At 54.0% G+C, this 27,185-nt stretch overlaps 1 protein-coding gene across 2 annotated transcripts; it reads right to left on the bottom strand.

Moving 5' to 3' along the window:
* Positions 1 to 1,040: 1,040 nt before the first annotated feature.
* ZNF282 (zinc finger protein 282) lies at positions 1,041 to 27,185 on the bottom strand. 2 transcript variants are annotated; one of them, XM_045496053.1, is made up of 8 exons: positions 26,876 to 27,185; positions 24,161 to 24,580; positions 15,215 to 15,341; positions 14,556 to 14,675; positions 12,589 to 12,708; positions 11,225 to 11,338; positions 9,632 to 9,745; positions 1,041 to 3,470 (listed from the first exon to the last, which is right to left on the bottom strand). In XM_045496053.1, the coding sequence occupies exons 1-8, from the start codon at positions 27,038 to 27,040 to the stop codon at positions 2,710 to 2,712; spliced, it is 1,941 nt and encodes a 646-aa protein (XP_045352009.1). In that variant the 5' UTR covers positions 27,041 to 27,185; the 3' UTR covers positions 1,041 to 2,709. The 2 variants fall into 2 exon arrangements, with proteins under 2 accessions (XP_045352009.1, XP_045352010.1); XM_045496054.1 differs by lacking the exon at positions 9,632 to 9,745 and having other exon boundaries at positions 26,876 to 27,153.

Here is a 27,185-nt window from a genome sequence, read left to right as displayed (position 1 = left end):
CCAATTCATGCCTCCCTGCCGCCTTTCATCCTTCCCCCACATGGCCTCCCACCTCGCCTCCCCCTGCCCCATCCAACTCATCCTGCAAGCGGTGACTTCTCCAGTTCTGGAAGGAGACAGAAGCTCTTAGCCGTGGATTATCTCTTAACAGGGAGTCTGGTAGGAAAGAGTTTTACTCTTGTGTCTTTTTTCTTTTTTTAACCATTTAAAGTTTTACTGCATGCATTAATTTTTAAATTAAAATAGTTAATTTTAATTAACACATTGTCAGAAGGAAAATAAAAATCCACCTTCAAAGCAGGACCCCTGACCTTTGTCCTGCTTCAGTAAGTGGACTCCAGGGTCCACACTGAGGTCCCCTGCTGCCTGGGAGAGGTCCACACTGAGTGTCACCACCTTTGATCAGCTCCTGGGGTGGAGCTCACTCTAGGACATGCCCGAGGCCGGTGCCAGATGCTGGGGTGTCTCGTGGTGTAGCCGAGGGGCACTTGATGCAGTGGCGTCCACCAGACCAGGACGCAGGAACCAGACAGCCCTGGTCCCCCCCTCACTGGCTCAGTCACTAAACCTCTTTGGGAATCAGCTCCTTGAGGTTAAAATAAAGGGAGGGACTCCGGCTATGCGTTCAGGTGTTTCAAACCCATGTCTCAACAGTGACTTCTCCCCCTTCTTCACACTCTCAACAGCCAAAAAAAAAAAAAAAAGAAAGAAAAAAAAAGAAAAGAAAAGAAAAAAGAAAAAGAAAAAGTTGGTCTTATTCTCCATGATTTAGATTCTGAAAATATTGATTTCCTGCATATACTCTTACAAGCAGAATACTGCCTCCTCCCAAAAGGAAAACACTGGACTAGAAGGTTCCCTTCTGCTCTACCAAAACTCCATGGAATCTGTTTAACTTCTCATTTCAACTCCTCTTCTTAAGATTTGCCTTCTTCAGAAAGCAGAAGGAAAAAAGAAAATCGCAGTCGGGCTCCGGTTCCTCGAGGCTTTACCGTAGGAAGCCATGCTGCAGAGCCCTCTGGCCTTGTGAAAATGCAGTCTGCAATCTGGACACCTTTTATTTAATTTCAAGAACTCCCCTTGCCTGGCGGAAAGGGGTCTGAGCAAAGCAGCGCAGCGCAGATGAGGGGAGGGTGGAAGCGGGACACTCGCAAACTGGTGCCGGCTGGGCTGCCCCGACTGGGACAGAAGCAGGAGCGACGGGAGGGGCAGAACAAGTCATTCTTGACGCAAACAAGGGTCTTGGGGCGCGCCACCCCATCCCAGTGCCTGGTCATGCAAGATGCAGAAATGGAGACCGTGGCCCCTCAGGACCACGGAGCAGATGCACCAACCGAAGGGAGTCCTTTGGGCGCCTCCCGAGGCGCCTGCAGGGTCTGGGGCAGAGTAGGGTATGCTGTCCACGAGCATGGTCAGATAACAGATAGCACCGGTTGGGAGGCTCAGGGCAGGAGACCGAGGCTCTCAGACTCTAGCACCCGCTTGCCCGGCCCTCCCGGGAAGAGACTCACTTCCTTGATCGCTGCTCCTGCGGCCACAGCCTCTCCCTCACCCCTTCGCCCTGGGAATAAATCAACTGGAATAAATCAACAAAGTGAGGTCTGACCCAGGGCACCGGCTGCCTCTGGAGGGCCGGGTCACTACTGTGCAGTAAAAAGACGCACCGGATTGAAGGACCGGGGGTGGGAAGAACGGGCTGGGGGCAGGGGACCTACTGCCCAGGAGCGCCTACACAGGAAGAGCCTTTCTGGGAGGCACCAGCCAGGGCATCGCGGAGCTGCTTGGTTCCCCGCCTCGGGGTAACCCGGGGAGTTGGCCCCCCGCTGCTTCTGATTTCTGGTGGGTCAGGGGAAGGAGGCAGGAGAGAGACTGAGAGAGGCCAGGCCAGAATAGTCTCTCAGACGCGGGAGGTAGGCAGTGTGTGTGGTGGGGGACACTGCTCTGGGGCCCAGGAGCCCTGCCACTCTTCTTGCGGGGTCCTGGGTAAGCCATCCATCTGGGGTCTCTCTTCTCTCAGTTGCCAAGTGGGGACGATCCTACCCCATCCACCTCAGAGGGACAGGCTAAGGGTAAAAACGGCTGACGGATAGAAAACACGTTTAAAAAAGTACAAAGCGCTATTGGAACGCGAGGCAGTGCTGTCAAAAGACACGTTACCCCTTAGCCCATCCCTCATTTCACCGACACACTTTGGCTAACCTACTCGGCATCTCTTAACCTTAGGACCTCATTTCTTTCGCTCAGAAGGCTTCTGAGACTCTCTAGTTGCTTCCCCTGATCACAGTCTGTGACCCCCGTGGCCAATGGGGCGCGCCAGGTGTCTGAGGGGAGTGCCCGAAGACTGTCGCCTCCTCACTGTCCCTCTGGCACCTTCCCTTGGGGAAGACGCTCAGCTGGCCCCTTGGTCCACCCTATGAGATGAGCTGGCCGTCCGTTCAGGCCGGACAGGTCTAGGGGCCCCCTGCCCAACCCCCCCTTCCCCCCCCCTCCCCCGAGGACCCTGGCTGGAGTGCAATTCCTCTTCCCAATTTCCAGCGGGCGGCAGGTGGAGGGAGGGAAGGCGCGCCGAGAACCACGAACCACGGGCAGGATCGGGTTGGGGCGGGGGGGGGGGGGTGGTTAGTGTTCCGGACGCACCCCCAGCCCGGGGCCGCTCCCCCGCCCTTGCTCCTGCCGCCGGGCCCTCCCCTCCCCCAGCCCAGCCCAGCCCTAGTCGTGCTCTGGTGGCGCCTGGAGAGGCCGAGGGGCGCCGAGCCCCGGGCCGCCACTGTGCACGCGCAGGTGGTCCTTGAGCGACTCCTTGTAGCGGAAGCTCTTGCCGCACTCGCCGCACGTGTAGGGCCGCTCGCCCGTGTGGATGCGCTGGTGCTTGAGCAGGTTCTGCTTGCGGATGAAGCTCTTGCCGCAGAGCGCGCACTGGAACGGCCGCTCGCCCGTGTGCAGCCGCTGGTGGTTCTGCAGGTGCTCCTTGCGGCTGTAGGTCTTCTCGCACTCGGAGCACTTGTAGGGCCGCTCGCCGCGGTGCGTCATCTGGTGGCGGATGAGGCCCGAGTGGCAGTTGAAGCTCTTCTCGCACTCGGCGCACTCGTACGGCCGCTCCTTGGTGTGGCTGCGGTGGTGGATGATGAGGCTCTTGCGCACCCCGAAACTCTTGCCGCACTCGGGGCACGAGTAGGGCTTGCTGCGCGCGCCGTGCAGGAGCAGGCTCCGCCGCAGCCCGCCCGGGCAGCAGCTGCCGCAGCCGCCGCCGCCGCCCCCGGACCCCCCGCCCGCGCCCCCGCCGCCCCCCTGCGCCCCGCCCGCGCCCCGCTCCCCGGCCAGCGCGGGGAAGCCGTCGTCCGGCGGCCCGCCGCCCGCCCCCGTCTCGGCCGCCGGGAGCACCGCCAGGCTCGGCGGAGCCGGCTGCGGCTGCGGCTGCTGCGGCTGCTGCGGGGCGGGGGGCGGGTTCTTCACCAGCAGCAGGCTGTCACCTGCAGAGGAGGACACACGGAGAAGTGACATGCTGATGGCGCTCTGTCCGGGGATCCCCCTCCCGCCCCCCCGCACACCCTCCCTGAGAGGGGCCCAGGCCCTTAACGGATTTCCTCTGCGGCTATCTGGGCCTCAGCTTCTCCGAAAAAATGAGGGGACTGAGCAAGGGCAGGGGACATGTTCCCTATGGTTCCGGGGCTCCTTGATCCTCTGACATGCCCAAAGCCACCCGCTGGCTGGAGAGCACCAGAAGCAGGTCCAGCAGGTGGCACTCAGTTAGGAGAGGAAACACCTGCAGAAAGCAGGGGCAGGGATGGGGGGTGGGGGTGGGGGGCTGGGCTATGCGGAAGTCACGTTGGAAGGCCGAATTGCCAGGAAATAAGAAAACAACCGCATTCTGATGTTTGATGCTAATTTATCTAAGGAGAATCTCTGGACCAGAGGGAAAGAATTTACCAGAACTTATCCAAGGCGAAAGCCTGTCTGGGGGCCTACAGAAATGGAATGCAGGGAGTGGGGACCAGAACCACACGGCGATTTTCAGTCGTGTTTCTTTCAAGCCACTGGCCTACAGACTTGAACAGCAGCACAGTGCCCGGACCACTGGGCCCAGCCTGCCGTCTCTATCCCCATCAAAACTGACCAGACAACGGGGGGGGGGGGGGGGGGGGGGGGGCGGCGTGTAGGGAGGGGGTTCAGTCAGTTAAGCCTCCAACTCTCGATTTTGGCTCAGGTCATGATCTCGTGGTTTGTGAGTTCAAGCCCCGCATCCGGCTCTACGCTGATAGTGTGGAGCCTGCTTGGGATTCTCTGTCTCCCTCTCTCTCTGCCCCTCCTCCAAGCATTCTCTCTCTCTCTCAAAAATAAATAAATAAACTTAAAAACAAAAAACAAAAAACAAAAAACTGACGAGGTAGAGAGCCAACTCCATAGGACACTGGCCAGGGGCCAAAGCCTCAGTAACTCTCCCGGTCTCGATCCAGGGTGCCAGGCCTTCAATCCTGTAGGACTGATCGTGGGCTGTGGCCTCCATCGCAGCTGCACCACGGGCCTTGTTTCTCCCTCCACCCAACCTGCTTCTCTCACCCCTTCATTCCCAAGGGGACCCCAAGGAACCACACGCACATAAGCCTCCATTTCAGGGCCTGTTTCCCAGGAAACCCAATTTGAAACAGTCCTAATTTCTACTCTGATAATTCTTCCAACTCGGTGTGCGCATCAATCCACTGCTCTCACCTTCCCATCATGCACCCGCTCCCCTCTGCCCTCCCTTGCTGACCCAGCTTAGTTCCCGTGGTCAGCACCGGGGTCACTGGGCCACGAAACACCCTTTATGCCTCTGCTCTGCTTGCCTGGGGAACCCCAACACAGGAACCATGCTTGAGCAGCTGAAGACGGCTGGCAAAAACTGCACAGATCTCAAAAGGGGCCCCCACCCAGCCTGTCACCCTACTCTACTTCTCAGCGTGCCCTGATTTATGGGGCATACATCCCACCTCTTCCAGCCGCCAGCCTGAGCCTGAGAACTGTTGTTCCCGCCCTCACTGGCCAGTAATGAATTCAGACTTAGGCACGTGACCTCGTTCTGGCCGATGACACGTGAGGAGGAGGCTTCTGGGTGCTTCCTCACTCCTTCGAGTGTAGGAAAAGAGATGGCCTTTCCTTTCCCTCTGGTCTGGATGTGACTGCTTTGGAAGAGCTGTGCCCATCTTGCTCCAGCCATTCCAAGGAGGCTGAACAAAGAGCTGGAAAGGACCCGGGTCCCGGATAACGTAGCTTCATCCTTGAATCAACCTGAGGCTGAACCTCAACTGCCTCTTAGTTACGTAGTGGCATAAATGTCTTCATTGTTGAGGGCAGTTTCAATCAGGGGTCTAAAGCAGTGGAGAACAGCCTACTAGGCACGGTGGTCCAGTATCTCCCAATTTAAGAGAACATTCTCCCCGGACCCCATGTGCTCCCAGGCTCCGCTACCCCATCTCACCTCATCTTTGGTCCTTTTCATACCAATGTTCTTGAAGAGTTATCTACCCTTGCTTTTACTGATCTCTTTCAAACTCTCCCCGCTGAAACAACTTTTTCAAGGTCATCAACAACCTCCAAGTTGCCCAGTCCAATGGCCTCTTCGCAGTCCTGCATATTCAGGCCCTCGTTGTGTTTGTGGTTAACCCTCCCTCCCTTGACAGTCTCTTCTCTTAGCCTCTGGATTTCCTCCAGGCTCACACCTCGTGCCTCTTTAATTCTTTGTCTACGCTCTCCCTAGATCTCTTAGAGTCCCCAGCCTTAAAATAACCTATGTATAATAATTTAGCAGGCCTTTGTCCCTGGTCCCTAGGAGGTAGCCTCTAAATCCTTGGAATTTCCAGGGTGAAAGGAGCGTCTTTCTTATTCAAGGTAGGCTCTGGTGTTATGCTAATGAGGCAATTTGTGGTGAGTGCCTAGATAGTGGAAGCCAAAAAATGATGACTCAGGATCTGGGCTGCCTATGCCAGTAAGACCGTCCCCACGCCTGGAGAGAGGGGACAGGCTGGAGAACGACCTCAACCTCACCTCCAGTGGTTCAGTCAATCAGAAGTATGCAAAGAAACTCCAGTAAAAATTCTAGACGCAGAAGCTTCAGTGAGCTTCTCTAATAGGCAATACATACTGTGTATTGTCACACATCACTGTGCTGGGACGGTGACACTCCTGATCCCACAGGGAGTAGACAACATAAGCTTCCATAAGCTTCAATGTTTAGGACCCTTCCAGAACTGGTCCTGTGGATCTCTCCTTTTGCTCTAATAAAACTAACTATGAGTATAGATGCCTTCCTGAGTTCTGTGAGTTGTTCTAGTGAACTGAACCCCAGGGGCTGATGGGAAGCCCTGGATTTGTACCCAGATGGTCACAAGTGAGTGGGTTGGGGACCCTCAAATTTGCAGCTGGTGTCTGAAGTCAGAGCAGTCTCGTGGAGGAGGGCACTTCACCTGGGAAGTCTGGTCTAATTCCAGGGAGCTGCTGTCAGAAGTCATTGCCACCTACAACCCCGGGGGAATCTAACCCCGAGTTCTCCCTTGAACTTCAGACTCCTGTGTTCATCTGCCTACTTGGAGGCCATCTCAGATCTTACAGGCCCAAAGTAGAGCACTTGATTTACACAGTGAACCGGCTCTGTCCCAGGACTCACCATTCCAGGAAACAGAATTTTGGTTCAGGTCCTGATTTCACGGTTTGTGAGTTCGAGCCCCGCATCGGGTTCTACGCTGACCCCATGGAGCCTGCCTGATTCTCTCTGTCCCCCCCTCAACCCCCATCCCTCCCCTTCTCTCTCTCTCAAAAATAAATAAAAATAAATGAACATTAAAAAAAAAAAAAAAAAAAAAAGGAAACCAGATCATGTCACTAACCTGTTTCTTCCCCAGGGAGGCCTTTCCTGACTTAACCCCCCCGGCCCCCACCCCACCTGCCTGCTTTCCCCCTGAGTCATCACCTCAGAGCCCAGACTGCCCCTGACTTTATCTGGTGTGCTCATGAACTTGCTTGTCCCCCATCACCTTCCCACATAAGGAGCGACCCAGGCTCTTTTTCCCTGCTGTTCCTAAGTACTTGTAATACTGCATACCACAGAGTAGGCACTGAGGAAATCTTTCTTAAATAACAGAAACTGAAAAAGGCGGGGACCAGTGCTTTAACCCAAGGCAGCGAACAACGTGGGAATTTCAGGAGCGGGCCTTCAAATCGCATTTTGTAGGTGTTGGCATCTGCGTAGGGGAGTCTGGCTCTAGGCTCCTGACCCCACTCGCTCCAGAAGCATCTGGTAGCCACGGGACTCCAAAGTCCTCCTCAGACTTCCTGCTTCGATGGAGCCTCACGCACATTCCCTTCCCTTTGGCTGAATTAGATTTTTCTTCCTGTCTTACACTAGCTATCATATATAATTGAGAAATCCCTTTTACTACAATGTAGTGTCCAATCAGGCCGAAGTCTGACTTTGGGTCAAAGAGGACACCAGGTCTTTCTTGCACACCCCGGGGCAGGGGGAAGGAGGCTGGCAGAGACGGGCATCCTAGGGTTCTGTGTTTTACTCTAATTCCACTACCCTCTCCAGTCCCAAACCCTCTCCAGAAGACGTGATCCCACGTCCCACCAAAAGGCCATCCTGTTGTCCTTGAGAAAGGACGTGTACTCTTTAAACCTCAGCGATACCACAGGTGAGATACTAATTTCAAGACGAACAGGTGGAAGGCGGGCTCCCCCTTCGGGAGAAAGTCAGGAAGCTCTGATAAGAGGCTCTGGTGACTGGGCCGGTGGGAGCATTTCCCGACACTCCTGTCTCCCAAACGCCGGGCATTGCCTCCCAAATGCCAAGGTTCGAAGGCCTCCCAGAGAGAAAACAGCACGAGGCAAATCGTTCTGTGACTCAGCATATCCAAACCGAGTAGGTAAAATGGTCTGCTCACTTGCAAAGCTTTGCAGTCTCTGTATAGACTCCCCTCGATCATTCCCACGGCCACATAAGGTCTCCAGGAAAAGGCTCCTCCAGGCCCACGCACCCCCAGGCAACTTGGAGAAATCAAGTGGTCGTGCTGAGGGACAAAGGTTTGGGCAGAATTCTTGACATGGGATTTGATGAACTAGCACCTACGCCTTCGAGGCCAGAAACGGCCTGAGCACCGTCAAGAAGGAAGTGGAAAACTGCGGTCACTTCTTCGTGGCCTCAGTCAGTCCCCTGGCTTGCCCGGTCTCACCCCAGCCCAGCAGCAGGTCGGAAGAGGACCACTTTAAATTCTATTTTCAACAAGGGCACACGCGGCTCCTCTCCGGCTCCCTGACCAGTCCTCCAGCCCCAGCCAACTCTTCCATACTGGACTCAACTGGTCTCACGGAGAGCGGGATCCACTTGCCTGGGTTTTAAAGGGCCTTCCCGATCAGAAATAATCTATGTGCTCGGCTCTTCCCCCGATTCTAGGCTCTTGGAGGGTTTCTGGAGTATGGACAGGGAGCATACTGACTGGAAGACACTAAGTCAGCCATCTCGAGGGCAAGGACATAGTGCTAAGTCTGGCAAGGAACGCCAGCCAGACGCTAAGGGTGTTAAGTGATCCGCGAACATATGCCTAAGGTCACTGGCCAATAAGTGAAACTTCAAAAAAGACCCAGGAGACCCAAGTCATGTGAGACGTTTGGTCCCTTACCTACTGGGGGGAAAAAAAAAATCCCCTCTGCCTGTTGGAGCTTTAGTATCTTTACCAGCTACTTTGGGAGGTCAGCTCAGGGCTGGCTTGGGACTACGGCCAGCGTCTTCTAATTACGTGAGCCACCTGGTGTCATCCACTCCTGCTCAGGCGCCAGTGGCTCGGCTCTCTCCCAGCCCCCTCTCCTTTCCCTGCTGTTACGAGCTGAACTACAGCCCCCCAAAAAGATGTGGAAATCCAAACCCCAGGCACTGCAGAAAGTGACCTTATTTGGAAACAGGCTCCTTCCAGACGTAATTAGTTAAGATGAGGTCATACTGGAGTAGCGTGGGCCCTGACGCCGTCTGACTTATGTCTTTAAAGGAAGACGGCCAGGAGAGGACACCGACACGCAGGGAGAACACCACGCGAGGGTAAAGGCAGAGGTGGAGCCATGCATCTGCAAGCCCAAGGAATGCTAAACGCTGCCACAAACACCAGAAGCTAGGAGGTTTTCAGAAAGGGCATGACCCTGCCGACCCCTTGATTTCACACTTCTGGCCTCCAGAACGGAGAGACAATACCTTTCTGTTGTTCTAAGCCACCCCGTTTGTGGTGACTCGTTAAGACAGCACTAGGAGGGGCGCTCAGTGGGTTGAGCGGCCGGCTTCGGCTCAGGTCATGATCTCACAGTTTGTGGGTTCGAGCCCCACGCTGGGCTCTGTGCTGACACTTCAGAGCCTGGAGCCTGCTGTGGATTCTGTCTGCCTCTCTCTGCTCCTCCCCCACTCGTGCTCTGTGTGTGTCTCTCTCTCTCTCAAAAATAAACACACGTTAAAAAAAAAGAAGACGACAGCACGAGGACACAAACATGCCTGCCGTCTTCCAAGAGGAAAGGAGACAGCGCTTTGATACAGAACATCACCCTGTCAGGGGGTAGGCCGAGGCAAGCAACCAGCCCTGTGGACGACATACCCAGGGGCCCCAGGGGACGCGTTACTCACTGGGGCCGGAGTCTAATCCGAGCTCTCCTTCCATGGAGTCACGTGGGCCCCACGGGTATGGCTGCTCCTCCTGTTTGATCCACGACAGAATGTCATGTGCTGAGATCAGAGACTCTGTTCGTGGAAAGAAGGCAGCCTGAGATTCTGTTCATTCCCACTGAGCAGCCCATCAAGGGTTAGAAAACCCTCACATGCAAGGCCCGCTGCCCCGGCTCACAGGGCACGTGGCAGGGGGGCATCTTTGTCTCATTTCCTGGCCTCCTCACCCTCCCAAGCGCCCTCACGGATGGGATCTCGCTTGTGCTCGAGACATTGAGCGGGCCACGGAGGAGGAGGCTTCGCCCAAAGTCTGTGCAGCTGCAGAACCCAGAGGAGAACCTGCATCTTCCAATCTGGCCACTGAGCCCCAGAGCAGCCTGCGGGTCCACAAGAGGCCAGAGGGAGGTCTGGTGTCTGACGGCCCATGGGACCGGGGTACGAGTAATAGGACTTAAGAACCAGCAATGGCAGGGGCGCATGGGTGGCTCAGCTGGTTAAGCGTCGGACTTCAGCTCAGGTCATGATCTCGCGGTTCCCGGGTTTGAGACCCACATTGGGCTCTCTGCTATCGGCATGGAGCCTGCTTTGGATCCTCTGTGCTCCCTCTCTCTGTCTCTGTCTCTCTCTCTCAAAAATAAATAAACATTAAACAAAAAAAATTTTTTAAGTTCTAAAGTTGAAACAAGGAATGCTAGCTTTTTTTTTTTTTTAATTTTTCTAATGTTTATTGTATTTTTGAGAGAGAGGGAGAGAGAGAGAACAAGCAGGGGAGGGGCAGAGAGAAGGAGACACAAAATCCAAAGCAGGCTCCAGGCTCCGAGCTATCAGCACAGAGCCTGATGCGGGGCTTGAACTCACGAACCGTAAGATCATGACCTGAGCCGAAGTCAGATGCTCAACTGAGCCACCCAGGCGCCCCAGGAATGCTAGCTTTTATGTCTGATCTTGTCTTCCTGGTGTGTGGGGTCAGTTGAGACCCTGGGGTCATCGCTACCAAATATGAGGGCACGGGACTTCTCCAGCTCTACAAGCACACGTGAAAACACATACACGCATGCGCGCACGCGCGCACACACACACACACACACACACACACACACACACACACGCAGGTCCCAGACAGGTGCAACTTCACTGTTATGTATGCGTGGACCGTACCCAGAAGTTTCTCAGAAGAGATTTAACTAGCATCCACTCATAAAAAATTCCAAAAAACGTAAATTACTTTCATTCTGTCACAGAAATATACACCAGTTCTAAAAGTCTTTCTGGTTATATTTATTGCTCAAAAATTGTCATTGCTGAAATAACTGTCACGTCAGTTACGTTGATGCAATAAACTGTCAATGTAATGATTCTTTTAGAAAAGCCCTCTGTACTTTACGAATGGTTAGATTCCAAAATCTGTACGAAGTTGCTAGCTGAGGGACACGCTGTATTCTATCCCCTGAGCCTTTCACTGGCCTTTAACCAAAAGTGATCAGACTGACTTCCCAGCAGTTACAAAACTCAGAGTCTCCGTGTCCTTGACATTCATCCTGGTATCTTGCTCACCTGAATTGGGGTCCGTTGGAATATCTCTCTCTGCCAGATCCTGCTGATCCCATACGCACGGGTGCTCCTCCTGTTTAATCCGGGACAAGAGGTCCTGGGCGGAGGCTGGTGAGTCTGTGGGGATACAGCAACAAAGGCCTCAGGGGACACGAGGGGGCCTGCAAGTCTGTGCTCTGAGTAAATCTCTCATTTCCTGCAACGATCTCTTTTCCCTAAAATTCAGGCATAATTGAATCACACTAATTAATTAAAGGTTTAAGTCAGCTTGTCCCCGTTTAATGGAGCTTTTGTGGCAGATGAGTGGATACTGTGGGGGGAGCATCATTACCGGTGACTTCGAGAGAGAGTCTTTCTGTGTTTCGGGAACTTCAGTCGTTAGAGTAAGAGTCACATTTGAGCCCAAAGCTCCACCGTGGCCAGAGGTATTCCTCGCGAGGGGATTTTCCAGGAAAATGAGGCCTTCCATGAGCCTTTTAGATTCACCATTTTATTGGGATTTTTCTAAGATGTATGCTCTCTCTTCTGCAGTCTGCTCAACCTCATTTACTCTTTCTTGCCTTCTTACCTCTCAAAGCTCTCTTTGAAGATACTAATACTGTGATGCCGTCTGGGAGCATGCCTGATGGAAAGGGAACAGGCTTTCCCCCACTCAGATGATGTGATCCCTTACCTGTGGGCGTGAGGCTCTGACTAAGTGGGGGCTGAGGTTTGTGGAACTCTAACCTCTGGATAAGTAATGAGCTATAGTATGTTACGAGATCCTGTGATGGGTAATTTTGTGACAGCTAGGCCATGGAACCCACATAGCTGGCCAGACGTCATTCTAGATGTTTCTGTAAATGTATTTTTTTTTCAGAGATTGGTATTTAAATCAGGAACCCTTGAGTCAAATGGACTGCCTTCCACAACGTGGGTGGGCCTCATGCCAACAGCTGAAGGCTTTCATAGAAAAAGACCGAGCACCCCCAAAGGAAGAGGGGATCCGGCCAGCAGACTGGACACGGCAGCCTCCACAATCATTGAAGCCAAGTCCTTAAAATCAATCAGTCTGTCTCTCTCTCTCCACACCCGGACACACACCCACACTCACCTTGTGGGTTCTCGGGAATAGTTAAAACAGTTGAAAACTGATACAAAAAAGACAAGAAACAGGACAAGCTAAGCCCGGATGTGCGGCAGATTGCCAGAGCCATGTTCGTGCCCCTTCAGGAAACCCTGTCTCTCTGCCCGCCCGAGGTCCAACTTCTCCATTGCCAGCTCTGGCCTCTGGCCTGGCACACACAATGGACAATGCTGGGGGCCGTCAGACCATGCCGGGCCCTTCCTCTCCCTCCCTGGCTCGGGCAGCTCCTGGACTCACTCACCAGTAATGGACTCCGTGGGGATGGCTCTTTCCTCCAGGCCCCGCTGGCCCCGGACACATAGGGCTTCCTCCCGCTTTACCTGAGAGGACGAATCCTGTGCAGGCACCAGGGGCTCCGCTCCTGAGGAGAGGGAATCATGTCATTTTGGTGTCCTTTCTGAACAACATCACCCGGATGTTCTTGGGGTCAGGAGCACGGCTGACGGCACTCGTGAGGGAAGGACACGGGGGCTTCGGGTTCCTGGTGGGCAACTGCAGGGGACCCCGAGAAGCAGAAGGGCCTGGGAGCAGAGAAACAGTCAGTATTCAGGACAAAGGGGTAGGCCTGGCCACAAGATGAGGTGTAATAAGGCCGGGAGAGAGTTCCAGAAACAGCCCAGGCTGGGTTCGGTGCTAATCAGGACCAGGTCAGAAGTTTGACCTCCGTGTAGGAGTTACTGATTTTCACTTTTCACCCCAGTCAGAAAGAGGCGGCCAGATACACACACACACACACACACACACACACACACACACACACACACACACCAGGTCCTTCTGATGTTCCATGGCGTGATGTACCAGCCCCGGCAGCAGGCGGCTTGAGTGGAGGGGGACAGATTAGATGAGGGACTGGGTTCAACACTGCCCGCAGCCCAGCAGGCGAGTCACCCAACCTCTCTCTCGGCCTGCTCGTTCCCCCCACAATGTGGGCATAGCAATCACGGCTTTAGCTCCCGCACAGGGATGGATGAGAACTCGGGGAGACTGCTGATGTACCGGACTGAAACGTGAACGGCTGCAGTGCCGGACGGCAGGGAAAGGGCCGCTCGGATGAACTGTCCAGAGACAGAGACTTGATCAGTGGTGGCCGGTGGCTGGGGGCCGGGGACTTGGCGGGGGAAGTAGGAGTGACTGCTCATGGGTCCGGGGTCTCCCGTGAGGAAAATGTTCTGGAACTTGACAGTGGTGACGGTCACACAGCTGTGTGAACCACTGAATTACACACTTTATAAGAGTGACTTTAGGGGCGCCTGGGCGGCTCAGTCGGTTGAGCGTCTGACTTCGGCTCAGGTCATGATCTCGCAGTTAGTGAGTTCGAGCCCTGCGTCGGGCTCTGTGCTGCCAGCTCAGAGCCTGGAGCCTCATTTGGATTCTGTGTCTCTGTCTCTCTCTGTCCCTCCCCTGCTCACACTCTGTCTCTCTCTCTCTGTCTCTCTCTCTCTCTCAAAAATAAATAAACTTAAAAAAAAATTAAATAAATACATACATAAAAGAGTGACTTTATGGCACATGAATTACATCTCAATGAAGAGAACAGACTGGCAAGGAGGGGTCGCTACCTTCTAAGGGAGCTTCCTTCAAAAGGACAGAGTTCAGGGGCGCCTGGGCGGCTTAGTCAGTTAAGCGTCCGACTTCGGCTCAGGTCACGGTCTCATGGCTGAGTTCGAGTCCCGAGTTGGGCTCTGTGCTATCAGTGTTGAGCCTGCTTCAGATCCTCTGTCCCTACGCCCCCTCCCCTACTCATAATGTCAGGAACTAGATCTCCTGGGGACCACACATCCCCTCTTGAGTAAGGAAGGCAGTGAGGAAGGCGTGAAGTGTGAATCTGCCTGTGGTGAGGCCCCAGCAAAACCCTGTATCCGTGCGGGCTCCCCATCTGCCCCAGGGCTAGGCCCGGCTGCTCCCAGGTCTCCAGCCTCTCCCTGCAGGCGGAGGTCAGGCCTGGGAGGCTGCGAGCCTGCTCCTCTCTTCTCTCTGCCCAGCTCACCTGGGCCTCCACAGCTGCCTGGCTCTGACCCAACAGACAAGCTCGGTGCTCCTTGGGCCCAGAAGCCTCTTCCTGTAAGTGACTGCCATTATTTCGGTGGTGGCAGAACCGGCCCCAAGAACGACTCAAGGGAAGCCCGTCTTGAACTCAAGCAAGGATGGTGAGGCTTCTCTCCTGCCCTGACCTTGGCCCGGGGCGTTTTTTTCAGCTGCCATCACCTGTGTCTGGATCCATTAGGATTTCTCGCTCTTCTGGGTCACGCTGCTCCCACACGCAAGGCTCTTCCCTGGGCTCCGCCTGGGATGGCGCATCCGGCTTGGGCACTGCGCCCTCCGCGTCTAGAATGAGTTGGAAGGGAAGGAAGGACACAGCGAAGTTGACCAATGGATCCTGATCAAGGGCGCTGGCAGAAGTCTCCCTCACCCCAGATGCCCTCCCCACCAGAGGGCCCCTCGAGGCGGTGGCCATCACATATACGAGCTAATCTCTTATGAGGAACCTTGAGAACCAGTGAACGGATTCCCAGGTTCTGGTGTAGAAACAGCTGGACTCTGAAAGCCAGCAGCAGACAGACCGTGGCTCGTCCAAGGCTATTGGGATGAGGCGTGTAGTCAGGTGCCAGTGATGCGGTTTGGCTACATTCCAGAACAAAGCAGCCCCGAGCTGAGTGCTATAGTGGCAGTTCCTGTAACTGGGCTTTCAACCATCGTGTTGTTAGAATCATTCTATCTTTAGGGCATTATAAGCACAGAGTTTCTTGCATTTCCCTGAGGGATAAACACGAACACCTTGCCCGGGTGGAGTGAACGCGGGTTGGGAAGCGTTTCACTGCCCTCTCCACACGCTGCCTGCCCCAGAGGAGGGAGGGCGCTCTTACCCAGGGACACCAGGGTTTTGTAGTTCTCCTTGACAAGGTTGTTGTAAAGCTCCTTCTGCCACTCGTCCAAGTTCTTCCACTCATCCTCAGAGAAGTAGACAGCGATGTCGACAAATGTCACCGGAACCTGGGCCGACAAGAGTCACAGTCTGGCACCTGCTTGCTTGTCCCCACAGACTCCCCTCCAGGGGCCACAGGGACCCTTTCACCCCAGAGCCTGGCCTTCAATCTCCACGGCTCCTTGTCCCCCAGATCCCAGCCCAGTCCACCTCAGTGGGGACAGTCCACTCCACTCCCGATCTTCTTATGCTTCCAGAACAGGATGGTCAACATGCCATCGCCCCGCCCCCTTTTTTTAACGCACTTAACCATATCCTTTGTAAGTTCGCTTTCAGGTAAACTGGGGACCTGAAGGCAGAGCTGAAATCCACATGCTGCTTTTGGCATTCCAGGTGTCAGAGGTGTGGAAGGTTCTCAGAGGGGGGGGTCCCTGTCCCCAAACCTGTATTTCCAGTCAGGTTCGCTCGAGGTACACACTTATGTTTTTGTCACCAAAACACGTAAATCTAAGGGCGTGTGCTAAAGCTGCAAGACCTTGACCTCGATGGTTCAACGCTAGATCCCAAGCATCTGGAGGCACCTGCTTTGGAGCCAGTAACTGTGTGTTGAATATGTCGAACGGCTGTTGCCAGTACCGGGCAGCTAAGTCCACTGCAGCCTGGCTCCCCCATCGCCGGTGTGGCTCCCTAGTGATTCCACCCAGTCTAGTCTGTTCTCCAGGACTCCTATTTCGGTATGACAAGGGTCCTTGTCTCTACTCCCCTCAGACACTCACCGGCATGGCCCAGCCTCGCACCGAATCTTTCAAAATGATTTCGCCTCATGACTTTATTATCTGAGCTTCCCCTCCGGGACACACGGCCTTGTCGCCATCGCTCGCACCCTGGCCTCCCACCCTCCATTCTCCCTGGCCCTAACTGGAGCGGGTCAGGCTTCGAACCTGCACACACGTGTGGCCAAGGCAAGCCCCTGCGGCACCTCTGGACACATTAGATAAGGACAGCCCTCGGGGCGCCTGGCCCACTGGCGTCCAGCTCGGTGAGTGGGCAGTACCTTTACATGAATTAGAAATGTCTAGGGGCACCTGGGTGGCTCAGTCTTTGGCTCAGGTCATGATCTCACAGCTCGTGAGTTCAAGCCCTGCATCGGGCTCTGTGCTGACAGCTCAGAGCCCAGAGCCTGCTTCGGATTCTGTGTCTCCCTCTCTCTCTGCCCCTTCCCTGCTCATGCTGTCTCTGTCTCTCTCTCTCAAAAATAAATAAACAGTAAAAAAAATTAAAAAAAAGAAGAGGAAGAAGAAGAAGAAATATCTAGGGGCCCCTGGGTGGCTCAGTCAGTTAAGCATCCGACTCTTGGTTTCAGCTCAGGTCACAATTTCACGGTTCGTGGGATCAACCCTCACATCAGGCTCTGCAGCAACAGTACAGAGCCTGCTTGGGATTCTCTCTCTCTGCCTCTCCCCCACTGGTGCACGCTCTCTCTCTCTATCTCTCTCTGTCTCAAATAAATAAACTTAAAAAAAAAAAACTTTCATTAAAAAAAAAAGAAAAAAAGAGGGTACCTAGGTGGCTCAGTCGGTTAAGCGTCCAACTTCGGCTCACGTCATGATCTTGTGGTTCATGAGTTCAAGCCTTGAGTCAGGTTCTGTGCTGACAGCTCAGAGCCCAGAACCTGCTTCAGATTCTGTGTCTCCCTCTCTCTCTGCCCCTTCCCTGCTCATGCTCTGTCTCTCTCTCTCAAAAATAAATAAACACTAAAAAACTAAAAAAAAATAAAAAAAAAGAAGAAGAAGAAGAAACGTCTAGGGGCCCCTGGGTGGCTCAGTCAGTTAAGCATCTGACTCTTGGTTTTGGCTCAGGTCACAATTTCACAGTTCGTGGGATGAAGTCCCCACATAATGCTCTGCAGCGACAGTACAGAGCCTGCTTAGGATTCTCTCTCTCTGCCTCTCCCCCGTTGGTGCTGTCTCTCTCTCTCTCTCTCAAATAAATAAACTTAAAAAAAAAAAAAAAAAACTTTCATTAAAAAAAAAGAAAAAAAGAGAGGACTTAGGTGGCTCAGTCGGTTAAGAGTCCAACTTCGGCTCCGGTCATGATCTTGCAGTTCACAAGTTCAAGCCTCATGTCGGGTTCTGTGCCTACAGCTCAGATCCTGGACCCTGCTTCAGATTCTGTGTCTCCCTCTCTCTGTGCCCCTTCCCCACTCATGCACTCTCTCTCTCTCTCTCAAAAAAACAAAAACAAAAACAAAAACACCAGACCCGCTGGTGCCCAGCTCAGTGAGTGGGCAGAGGCTTTATATAAATTAAAAATGTCTTGGGGGTACCTGGGTGCCTCAGCTGGTGAAGTGTTTGTCTTCTGCTCCACTCATAATCTCACGGTTCATGGGTTCACGCCCCTTGTTGGGCTCCATGCTGACAGTGCAGAGTCTGCTTGGGATTCTCTTTCTCTTTCCCTCTTTCTCTCTGCCCCTCTCCCACTCTCACACATGATGCCCTCTCTCTCTCTCTCAAAATAAACAAATAAACATTAAAAAAAAAAAAAAATGACAGAGGGGCGCCTGGGTGGCTCAGTCGGTTGAGCGGCCAGCTTCGGCTCAGGTCATGATCTCATGGTCCGTGAGTTCGAGCCCCGCGTCAGGCTCTGTGCTGACAGCTCAGAGCCTGGAGCCTGTTTCAGATTCTGTGTCTCCCTCTCTCTGACCCTCCCCCGTTCATGCTCTGTCTCTCTCTGTCTCAAAAATAAACGTTAAAAAAAAAAAAGTTAAAAAAAAAAAACCCACAGAATTGTCTGCTCTCACATCAGGTGCTCATAACCTCACGGGCATCCTGCACACCTATATGCCACCCGCTGAGTGATAGCTCACGCATCACCCATCTCTAGAGACAGAACAGAATTCCTAATTTCCTGGATCTTCCACCAGACTTCGGCAAATCCCCAATCTGGGAAAACCGACACAGACCACTTTCCGCATTTGAATTTCCTGCTGCTAGACAAAAGTCACGAAATTCTGCAGGTGACACCCACCATACATTCGTGCCACTTGTCCCAAGGCTGCTTTGGAAGCCTCTCGTTGATCTTGTTGACATCTGCTGCGCTCCCTGAGAGGCGTCTTTCAAACTCTTCCCTCCTCCCAACCCTCCCCTACCCCATCGGTCCCAGATTCTGATCACAGGTAGCTGCTGGCAAGCTCCCCTTCTTGGCCCGTCTCACCAAGCCAACCCTTCTGCTAACGTGCCCCTCATTTCTCCTCCATCTCCTGCCCGGGAAACTCAACCCAAACAATCTTTTCTCTCTGACATCCCAGGCTCTCCCGTGTGGGTCACCCAACCTAAGATGAACCCAACTCTGCCGCGTCAAGAGACCCTACCCTCCCTCTTCGCTTGAAACACACCTGGCACTTTCTTCTCCACAACCCATGCCTCCTTTAACCCTTTACAACCCGGCTATGAACCCCTCACACTCCGAAACCACACCCTGGATGGTCATCAGTGGCCTCTTGTTAACCCTCACCCTTTCAGACCTCTTTGAAAGGGCAGATCGCCTTTCTGGAATGTTCTCCTTGTTGGTTTCCACAACTCTGCTTCCTCCGGCCCACCACAGCTTACTGCTTCCTCTTCCTCCCCCAACCCCAAGGCTCTGCCCTTCCCCTTCCCTGTTCCTTCGCTTTTTCTTCGGCAAATTCATCCCCTGCACCACCTCAGTGGTTACCTCTTTGCACATCTTCGGCTTTCCTTGTTGCCTTCAGAGTTCAGATTTCCACAGCCCTCTGACTGGCTCCATTCAGTCGCCTTTTAGGTACCTCAAACTACACGTATCCAAAACCAAGTTCATTCTCTTTTCCAACAGGCCGACTCCTCGGCCTCACTTCATCATTTCTATGAAGAGTCACAATTCTGGAATCATATTCTCGTGGTCGGAAATAGACATCCCTTCATAAAAACTTCCCTGGGCCAGGATACAGCAGACAATCTGAGACATGGCTGGAGACTGCAGGGAGCCTACAGTCTGGCTAGACAGAAAAACCATCCGTGAATTACCTGTCAGCCAATTAACAGACACAATAGAACCCAAAAGGCACAGGGGATCTGAGAGACAACAGCCTTCCTTGGATCTGACAAAGCGGATGCATTTAGCATGGCCAAGAGTACACGATGAATTCTAACTATTACTAGCAACGTTCATTAACTTTCTCATGGTGCTTTACAGGCGTAGGTTTTACAACAGGCCCACGCATTCTTTGACCGTCCCTTCCAAAAGCACAGCCCAATTCTCCTCCCCCTGAGTGTGGGCAGAAGATTCAGTGACCCACTTCTAACAAACAAATTAAGCAGCGATGTGTACGATTTCTGAGCCCAGGTCATAAAAGACATTACGGCCCCGCGCCGGTCTCTCTCTGGGGTCACTCAGTCTTGGGGGACAGCTGCCATGTCGTGAGGACACAACAGGCGTGTTGGGAGGTCCACATGGTGGGGAACCTCCTGCCATCAGCCAAGTGAGTGGGCCATACTGGAGACAGGGTCTCCAGCCTCGGCCGAGCCTTCAGGTGACCATAAACTGGATTATGACTTCATGCGACTCTGAGCCAGAACCACTCAGCCAGAACTCCCTAAATTCCTAACCCACAGAAAGCACAAGATGGTAAATATGCTAAGTTTTGGAGTAATCTGTTACACAGCCACAGATAACTAACACACAGCGAGCTACACAGTGTTGTCCCATCAACAAAATCAATGAATCCTCACAATTCATGCGACACACGTATCATCATTTTCATTTCCCATGAGAATACTGAAACTCAGAAGGACCAGCTGGGCATTGACTTACAGAATCATTTACTTCTCCTTCACTTCTTTCAAAAGAGGGACTGAGGAGGCTCCGCGACAACCAAAAACAGACTTCAGCAGGTGTAGGAAGACAGTACGTGGCAAAAGCCGAGATTCACACCCTAGTCCTCTGATCCCAGACCCCATACCCATCCCATCGTTCTGCGAGGGCATATGTCAACTTGGAACGCCTAACGCCCGATCTGATGCACAGAACACACAAAGGTGCCACCGGAGGCCACGGAGCCGGGTTAAAGCATGCGGCACGGACAAGGGGAAAGGGCAGTGTGTGAAGAGATGCCGGTTGGGCCAGATAAGCAGTGTGCCAAACCACACTGAGAAGGAGCGTCTGTGGCTGCAGCGGGAGGGGGTATTCGCGGGAGGAACCAAACCACTCTTACAACTCAGTTCTAGGAGCCTGCAATAAATTGCCGTCACGCCACTCTGCTGGCAAAGTCACTGCCTTGGTTGCCTCAGCAGATATGGAGACAGAGGAGACCCAATCCCTTATTTGGAGGTGGGAGCTCTCCAGCTGGACAGAGTCACTCGGCAAATACTTTTGGAATACTGACTAAAGTCAGGTACAGCTATAGGCAAGGAGACACAGCAGTGAACCATGCAGAAATGACATTCCGGTCAGAGAAAACCATCCAAGGGGACAAAAAAAAAAAAAAGGAAGTACATACTTACGGTGCCCAATGGCACAGAGCAGGGACAGGGAAAAGAGCATGTAGGGATGGGGGGGCGTGGTTTTCTTGTTTCGGGGGAGAGGCATGGAAGGGCAGACCCCCGGATGGATGGGAGCAATGGGAGGGGGCCAGGTAGGTACTCAGGGAGGGAGCTTGCTAGTGGAGGAAAGTCCCTGAGGTGAGACTGCGTGGCTGGGAAGGAGTGGACAGGAAAGGCGGAGGGGAGAGGAGGTCAGAAAGGTGCAGCTGGAGAGAGGGCTCCTGATGGAACAGGGGCTTTTATGTTGCACGAGGGGGAAGCCATTTGGGGGTTTTAAGCAGAAGTAACTGATTTTTTTTTTTTAAATGTCTATTTTTGAGAGAGAGAGAACATGTGCAATTGAGGGAGGGGCAGAGAGAGAGAGAGAGAGAGAGGGAGGGAGACACAAAATCTGAAGCAGGCTCCAGGCTCTGAGCTGTCAGCACGGAGCCCTACTCATGGCTCGAACTCACGGACCTCGAGATCATGACCTGAGGCAAAGTCAGAGGCTTAAATCAGCCACCCAGGTGCCACTAACTGGTTTATATTTTTGAAGGATCGCTCTGGCTGCTCTGCTGAGAACAGACTGTACAGGGTGAGGGACGAGGATGGAGACCAGGCAGGAGACCATGGCGACGGAGGTTCCCACCAGATGATGGTGGGAGCAGTGGAGATGGAAAGCAGAGATTAGACCATGGATAGTATTTTGAAGAAGAGTCAGGCAGACAGCATTTCCCAATCTATTGGAAGGAGGGTTGAGAAAGAAAGGAAGCAAACGTGACCCCAAGGTTTTTGGCTTGAACACCTGGAAGGGTAGAGTCGTCTTCCGTGGAGACGAGGATGATTCGGTTAGAACAGGTTTCAGGCGGAAGATGCGAGTTCAGTTTGGTCCTGTTAAATCTAAGATACTAATTGAATACCACTGGATTAGCAGGTAGACATGTGAATCTAGCATTTAAGAAGGAAGTCTGGGCAAGAGACAGAGAGAGAGTGTGGGAGGGGGAGACTGCATTCGGGAGCCGACAGCACACAGGCTGCATTCAGAACTCCGAGATGAAATGAAATCATGAGGGAGGGAGCGTAGATAATGAGTCAAAGGTCAACACCCAGCTCCGGACCTCTCCAAACAGAAGAGGTCGGGGAGTGGAGGTGAACCAGTGCGGAAGACTGAGCAGGAGCCACAGGTAGATAGGAGCAGAATCAAGAGAGGTGACTTGGGAGCCATGTGAAAAGGTGTTTCAAGGAGGGGGTGGCTTCCTGTATGCGTTGCCACCTTCGGGGCAGAAAGGACAAAGACAGAACTGACTGTGGACATCATGAAGGCTTTGGCAAGACGAACAGGATGGAGAGGTGACAGCAAAAGCCTGGTGGGCAGAGGTTCCAGGGAGAATGATCCAATTACCAAGGTACTGGGATACTGAGAATAGAGGAACACGTTCAACAAGACCATGAAGGACGCAGAGGCAGAATCCAGACAGTCAGAAACTTGGGAGGACACACGGCCTACTTTCTTCTACACTTTTCTTTTTTTTTTTTTTTTAATGTTTATTTATTTTGAGAGAGAGAGAGAGAGAGAGAGAGAGAGCTGGGGAGGTACAAAGAGAGAGGGAGGCAGAAGATCCAAAGCAGGCTCTGTGCTATCAGCGCACAGGGGATCATGGGGCTCAAACTCACGAACCACAAGATCATGACCTGAGCCGAAGTCAGATGCTTAACCAACTGAGCCACCCAGGTGCCCCTCTACAGACACTTCTCATGGAAAAATGAAAGAGACGAAGGAGGAACTGACAGATTTTAAAAGACTTAAAAAAAAATAGCACCTTCTTAAGTTGTGATCCAAACAAATTAATAGAAAACAAATTATAACATGTTTGGAAGACCAGAAAATGTGAACACTGACTGGATGTCTGAGTGGGCTGAGGCTTTTGTGGTGGTAGCAATATTGAGACATCATTTCAGAAAAAGACTCTACTTTTTAGAGCTATACACTGAAATATTTACAAAAAAAAAAAAAAAAAAAAAAAAAAAAAGACTGATATCTGAGACTGGCTTCAAAATAAAATGGGAGGGGATGTGGGTAGGGATTTAGAGGACACGGGCCAAGGGCTGACAGCCATTGAAACTGGACAAAGGACGGGCACCTGGGTGGCTCAGTTGGTTAAGGGTCCAACCGCAGGTCAGGTCATGATCTCATGGCTCGTGAGTTTGAGCCCCGTGCTGGGCTCTGTGCTGACAACTCAGAGCCTGGAGCCTGTTTTGGATTCTGTGTCTCCCTCTCTCTCTGCCCCTCCCCCACTCACGCTCTGTCCCCCCCCCCCCCCTTCAAGGATAAACATTAAAAAAAAAAAATTAAAAAAAAAACCAAAACTGGATGACGGGCACAGGACAGTTCATCACACTATTCTATCTACTTGTGTGTATATCTGAATTTTCTATAATAAAAAGATGAAAAAGGGGAGGGAGAGAAGGAACTGGAGACAGCAAATACTGATGACTCGGTTAAGGAATTCTGCTCTAATGAGGAGCAGAGAAATGAGGCACGGACTGGAGGGAGAGGCAGGGTCTAGGGACGGTTTCATGACAGAGACAGGCAATGTTCGAAGATGTCTAGAGCAACCAGTAGAGGGGGGAGTGGACGACCCAGAGGAGAAAGGGGGAGAAGGCCAGAGTGAGCCCCGGGGTCGGTGAAGGGTGGGCCAGTAAGACCGCAGGAACAGGGAAGGCAGCAGACCCGAGGCAGCATCGGATGAACGTGGTGGCTTCACGTGCATCTCTTTTGGGGACTCCCATTTTCTCAGTGGACCAGAAGGCTGGGTCATCGATCGACCGTGCTATGTTGAGGATCCAGAGGGACAGTGGGAGAGCGAATGGAAGGGGGAGATGGAGCGTGAATTCTGAGCTGCAAGAGGGGCCCACAGAGGGGATGGTCACAACTTCCTAGCAATTCCAGTTAGCATGGTTTGGGGTGTGTCTCAGCCACGCTCGGATAAGTTCTTCCAAAGATAACCAATGACTCATGGTCCTCTGTAGGTGCCAAGGGGAAACCCCAAGCAGTGAAGAGCTGCAGGAGTCTGCAGACACCCAGGTACCTTGGGGGTATTGGGAAAGGTGACGGGAAAGGCCAACAGAGAGAAGCAGCACACAGATTCCGTGGGCAATGGGTAGAGGGCAGCCTCACGGAGCTAGAAAATTCAAGACTAGGTTATTTAAGCGGAGGCAGGCTTTAAGAGAAACTGAAATCCCACATGGGGGAGCCAGAGAGTTTCATGGGCAGGACTGGCAATTTGAAATCAAGAGTTGTTCACATGTGCGGGTCCTCGCTTCCATCTCTGCCCGAGCGGACCGCTACGTACCTTGGGGACCTCCCCCTTGCTGCCTGGCGGCAGCCTCAGCACCCAGAAGTTCCTGTTTCTCAGCAGGTTCTCCATGTTCTCCAGCCGCCTCTGCAGCAGCCCGTACTCCTGCAGCAGGGTCCCCAGCACGGCCCACTTGCTCTCCATGTGATTCCCGAACTCCACGGCCGTCTTCTCACAGTCCGCCAGCTTCTTCTCGGCGGTGCCCGTCCGCCCCTCCAGATTTAGCAGCTGGCTGGCCTGGGCATCCACCTTCCTCTCCACGGCCTGAATGGCGGCCACCACGGTCCAGAGCGAGATCTCTGCTGTGGGCAACTGGGGCTCTCTCATCATGCGGTCAGGGAAGACGGGTGCCCTATCTGGGAAGGGCGGGAACTGAAAAGGCATCGGTCGCCGGGCATCCATGTCCCATTCTTGAGCCTGTGTGTGGAGCGAGAAAGTGACAGCCTGGGATGAGACCCTATGTGAGTGGGGAGTGGGGCCTGACAACAGGAAACAACGAATCAAATGCCTCAGATTCTCGCCCTTCCGCCATGCCCCCACCCTCCAGGCCACGGTGTTCGTTAATGTCCCCAGTGACAGCTCAAGCAGCCCAGCCAACCTTCCCATTTCCTGCCATGGTCACTGGTTCACCTACCTCGACCCTTGGCAGGTCAAGGCTGTGGACAACCCCCCCCCCCCTCGCCTACAATGTCACATATCGCTTTCACAGAACAGCCGCTTTCCTCAGGGGCTAGACTTAGTGATGAACTCTCTCTCTGGAGTTGCCTAGTGCTTTCTGTTTCAGAGTAAGAATTTTCTTGTAAGTCATCTGACCCTAATCTTCCCAGCCATCTCTAAGCAGGTTGGGGCAAGAATGATTATCTCTGCCTTCGAGATGATGGAACTGAGGCACGGGGAAGTGGTGGTCATTCTACGGCACCCGGTTTCACCGCCAAATGGGGCAGCTCTAGGTGCCACAGGAACAAAAACACAGTTGAGGAAAGTGCCACCATACCCAGCAGGGCTGTGACCCAAGGAGCCACCAGAGAGCCCCAGTGAGTGAGCTGAAGGGCAGCCTTTTTTCCATACACAACTATTTATTCATATTTTCTAAAATGAAAATAGGCTTGCCAGAAAACATTCACTGACGAGGGGAGAAGAGGACGTGCCTAAGAGGAAGAGGAGACTTCCCAGTCCTGTCCTTGCTTCCTGGAGGAGGGGCACCCCAGGGTGCAGCTCTGCCCCCAGAAGGTGAGGCCCCCTGGGTACAAGTTGGGAGCTAAACCCTGTGACCAAGAGGGGGTGGTCACAGTTCATTGGTGACCTGGGAACCAGCCCCCTACCATAGCAGCAACCAGGGCTTAATAATGGACAACAGCAGGGATGATAGCCAATTCTCCTTACGTGTGCGATGGGAGGAGGTATCGTTTTCCTTTCTCCCTGTTGCTGCTGAAGAGGCCCTCAGGCTGGGCAACGTGGTGGCCTGCTGCTTAGGGGTGACCCGGGCAGGCTAGGGACAGGCATGCCAACTGCCCTAACTCTAAGCAGCTGTGACCGTCACAGAGGAACACCCCACAGCTTCCAGGGAATCGCTCGGTGACCTGGGATAAAGGGGAACAGGGCCCTGAATGCCAGGCCCTGCAGAAGAAAGAGGCGATGTTTCCATCAAAGCCATCCATCTGAGCAGATTTAGGCTTGACTCCTCCGGGCCCATAGGAGGAGACAAGGGCCGACAGCGGAAGCTCAGAGCGTCCCCAGGCCCAATTTGCTTTTGGAAGGTTTGGAGACCTAAGGCTGAAAAATGATCCAACACAACGTTGCAGCTCCCGGCTAACTTGTCAGAACCCGGTCGAGAAGCAGGCCAGGAACAGAGGGGGCTTCTGGGGGATCCGCCCAGGGTCGGTTCCCACACTCTCCGGGGGCGGGCGGGGAGACCCGTCCAGGTCTCCATGGGCACCACCTCCTCGCCTTTTACACAGTACACAGCTCCCAAGCACTGGCTATCAAACTCCTCTGCAAACTGAGATCCTCACGGAGCTTTAAAGAACTGACTGGTGTCTCCTCTCAACCTTAGAGACGCTGATTTCATGGGTTGGGGCCAAGTTGGGCGTCAGGAGTCTTAAAAGCTGCTCGGGTGACTCTAACGTGCAGCCAAGTTTGCCAACGGCTGAAAAGAAGGCAAAGTCACCTCTCGACGGCCCCTCTCCTCCGTCACACCCGGTGCAAGGGAAAAGCGAATGACTCGTTAGACTTGGTGCAAGATGGCAATACAACATCCAAAAATATCTTTTTGTCAAAGTGGCTACGGTGTAAACCTGTTGGGGTACGCAGGTGCGTACACGCCCGGGGCCGGGACACGAGTGCGGCGGGCCGAGCGCTCGGCCGCCGGGCGCGAGGGTGAGCCGCGGTCACGGCTCCGCCAGGTCTCGGCCCCCTTCCCCGCGGGGCCTCCTCCGGGCGCCCGCACCCCGTGCACGCGGCCTCGGGGCCTGCTGCTCGGCGGCGCGCGCGGGCCGGGCCTGCTCGGGCGCCGGGGCCGGCCGCGGGACTCGGGGCCGGGCCTGCTCGGAGCCGCCGCGCCCCGCCTGCCGCGCGAGTCCGCCCGGGCCCCGGGCCCACCGGGGCCTCCGATTCCGCGCCCGCACGCCGAGGGCCCCCGGGCGCCCGCAGCCCCGCGCCCCGCCCCCACGGCCAGGCGGCGCGGCCATGGCGCTGGGCGGGGGCTGCACCCACCTGCATGGGCGGCATTCCCTCGGCCATTTCCCCGCGCAGCGCCGGCTCCTGGTGGCAGACCTCCTCCGGGGGCAGAGCCTGGGCCCAGCTCCAGCTCCCGCTGTCCAGCCCCAGGCCCTGGATGCCCAGCTGCTGAGGCTGCGGCCGTGTTGACACAAACTGCATCCTGGGAGTGCTGTTCCCCGCTCGGGCCGGCCAGGGAGAAGAAGAACGTTTTCCAGGCGCCTTCCCCCTCGCCGGGGCCGGACAGCTCCATCTACAGCCCGTAGGAGCAAACAGTCCCCTTCGGCGGCGCTCCCCGCCCCTGCGC

The sequence above is a fragment of the Leopardus geoffroyi genome, chromosome A2 (genome assembly GCF_018350155.1).
Source record: "Leopardus geoffroyi isolate Oge1 chromosome A2, O.geoffroyi_Oge1_pat1.0, whole genome shotgun sequence".
Lineage (NCBI taxonomy): Eukaryota > Metazoa > Chordata > Mammalia > Carnivora > Felidae > Leopardus > Leopardus geoffroyi.
The sequence above is the reverse complement of the archived record's forward strand: the minus strand, read 5'-3'. Positions and strand labels throughout refer to the sequence as shown.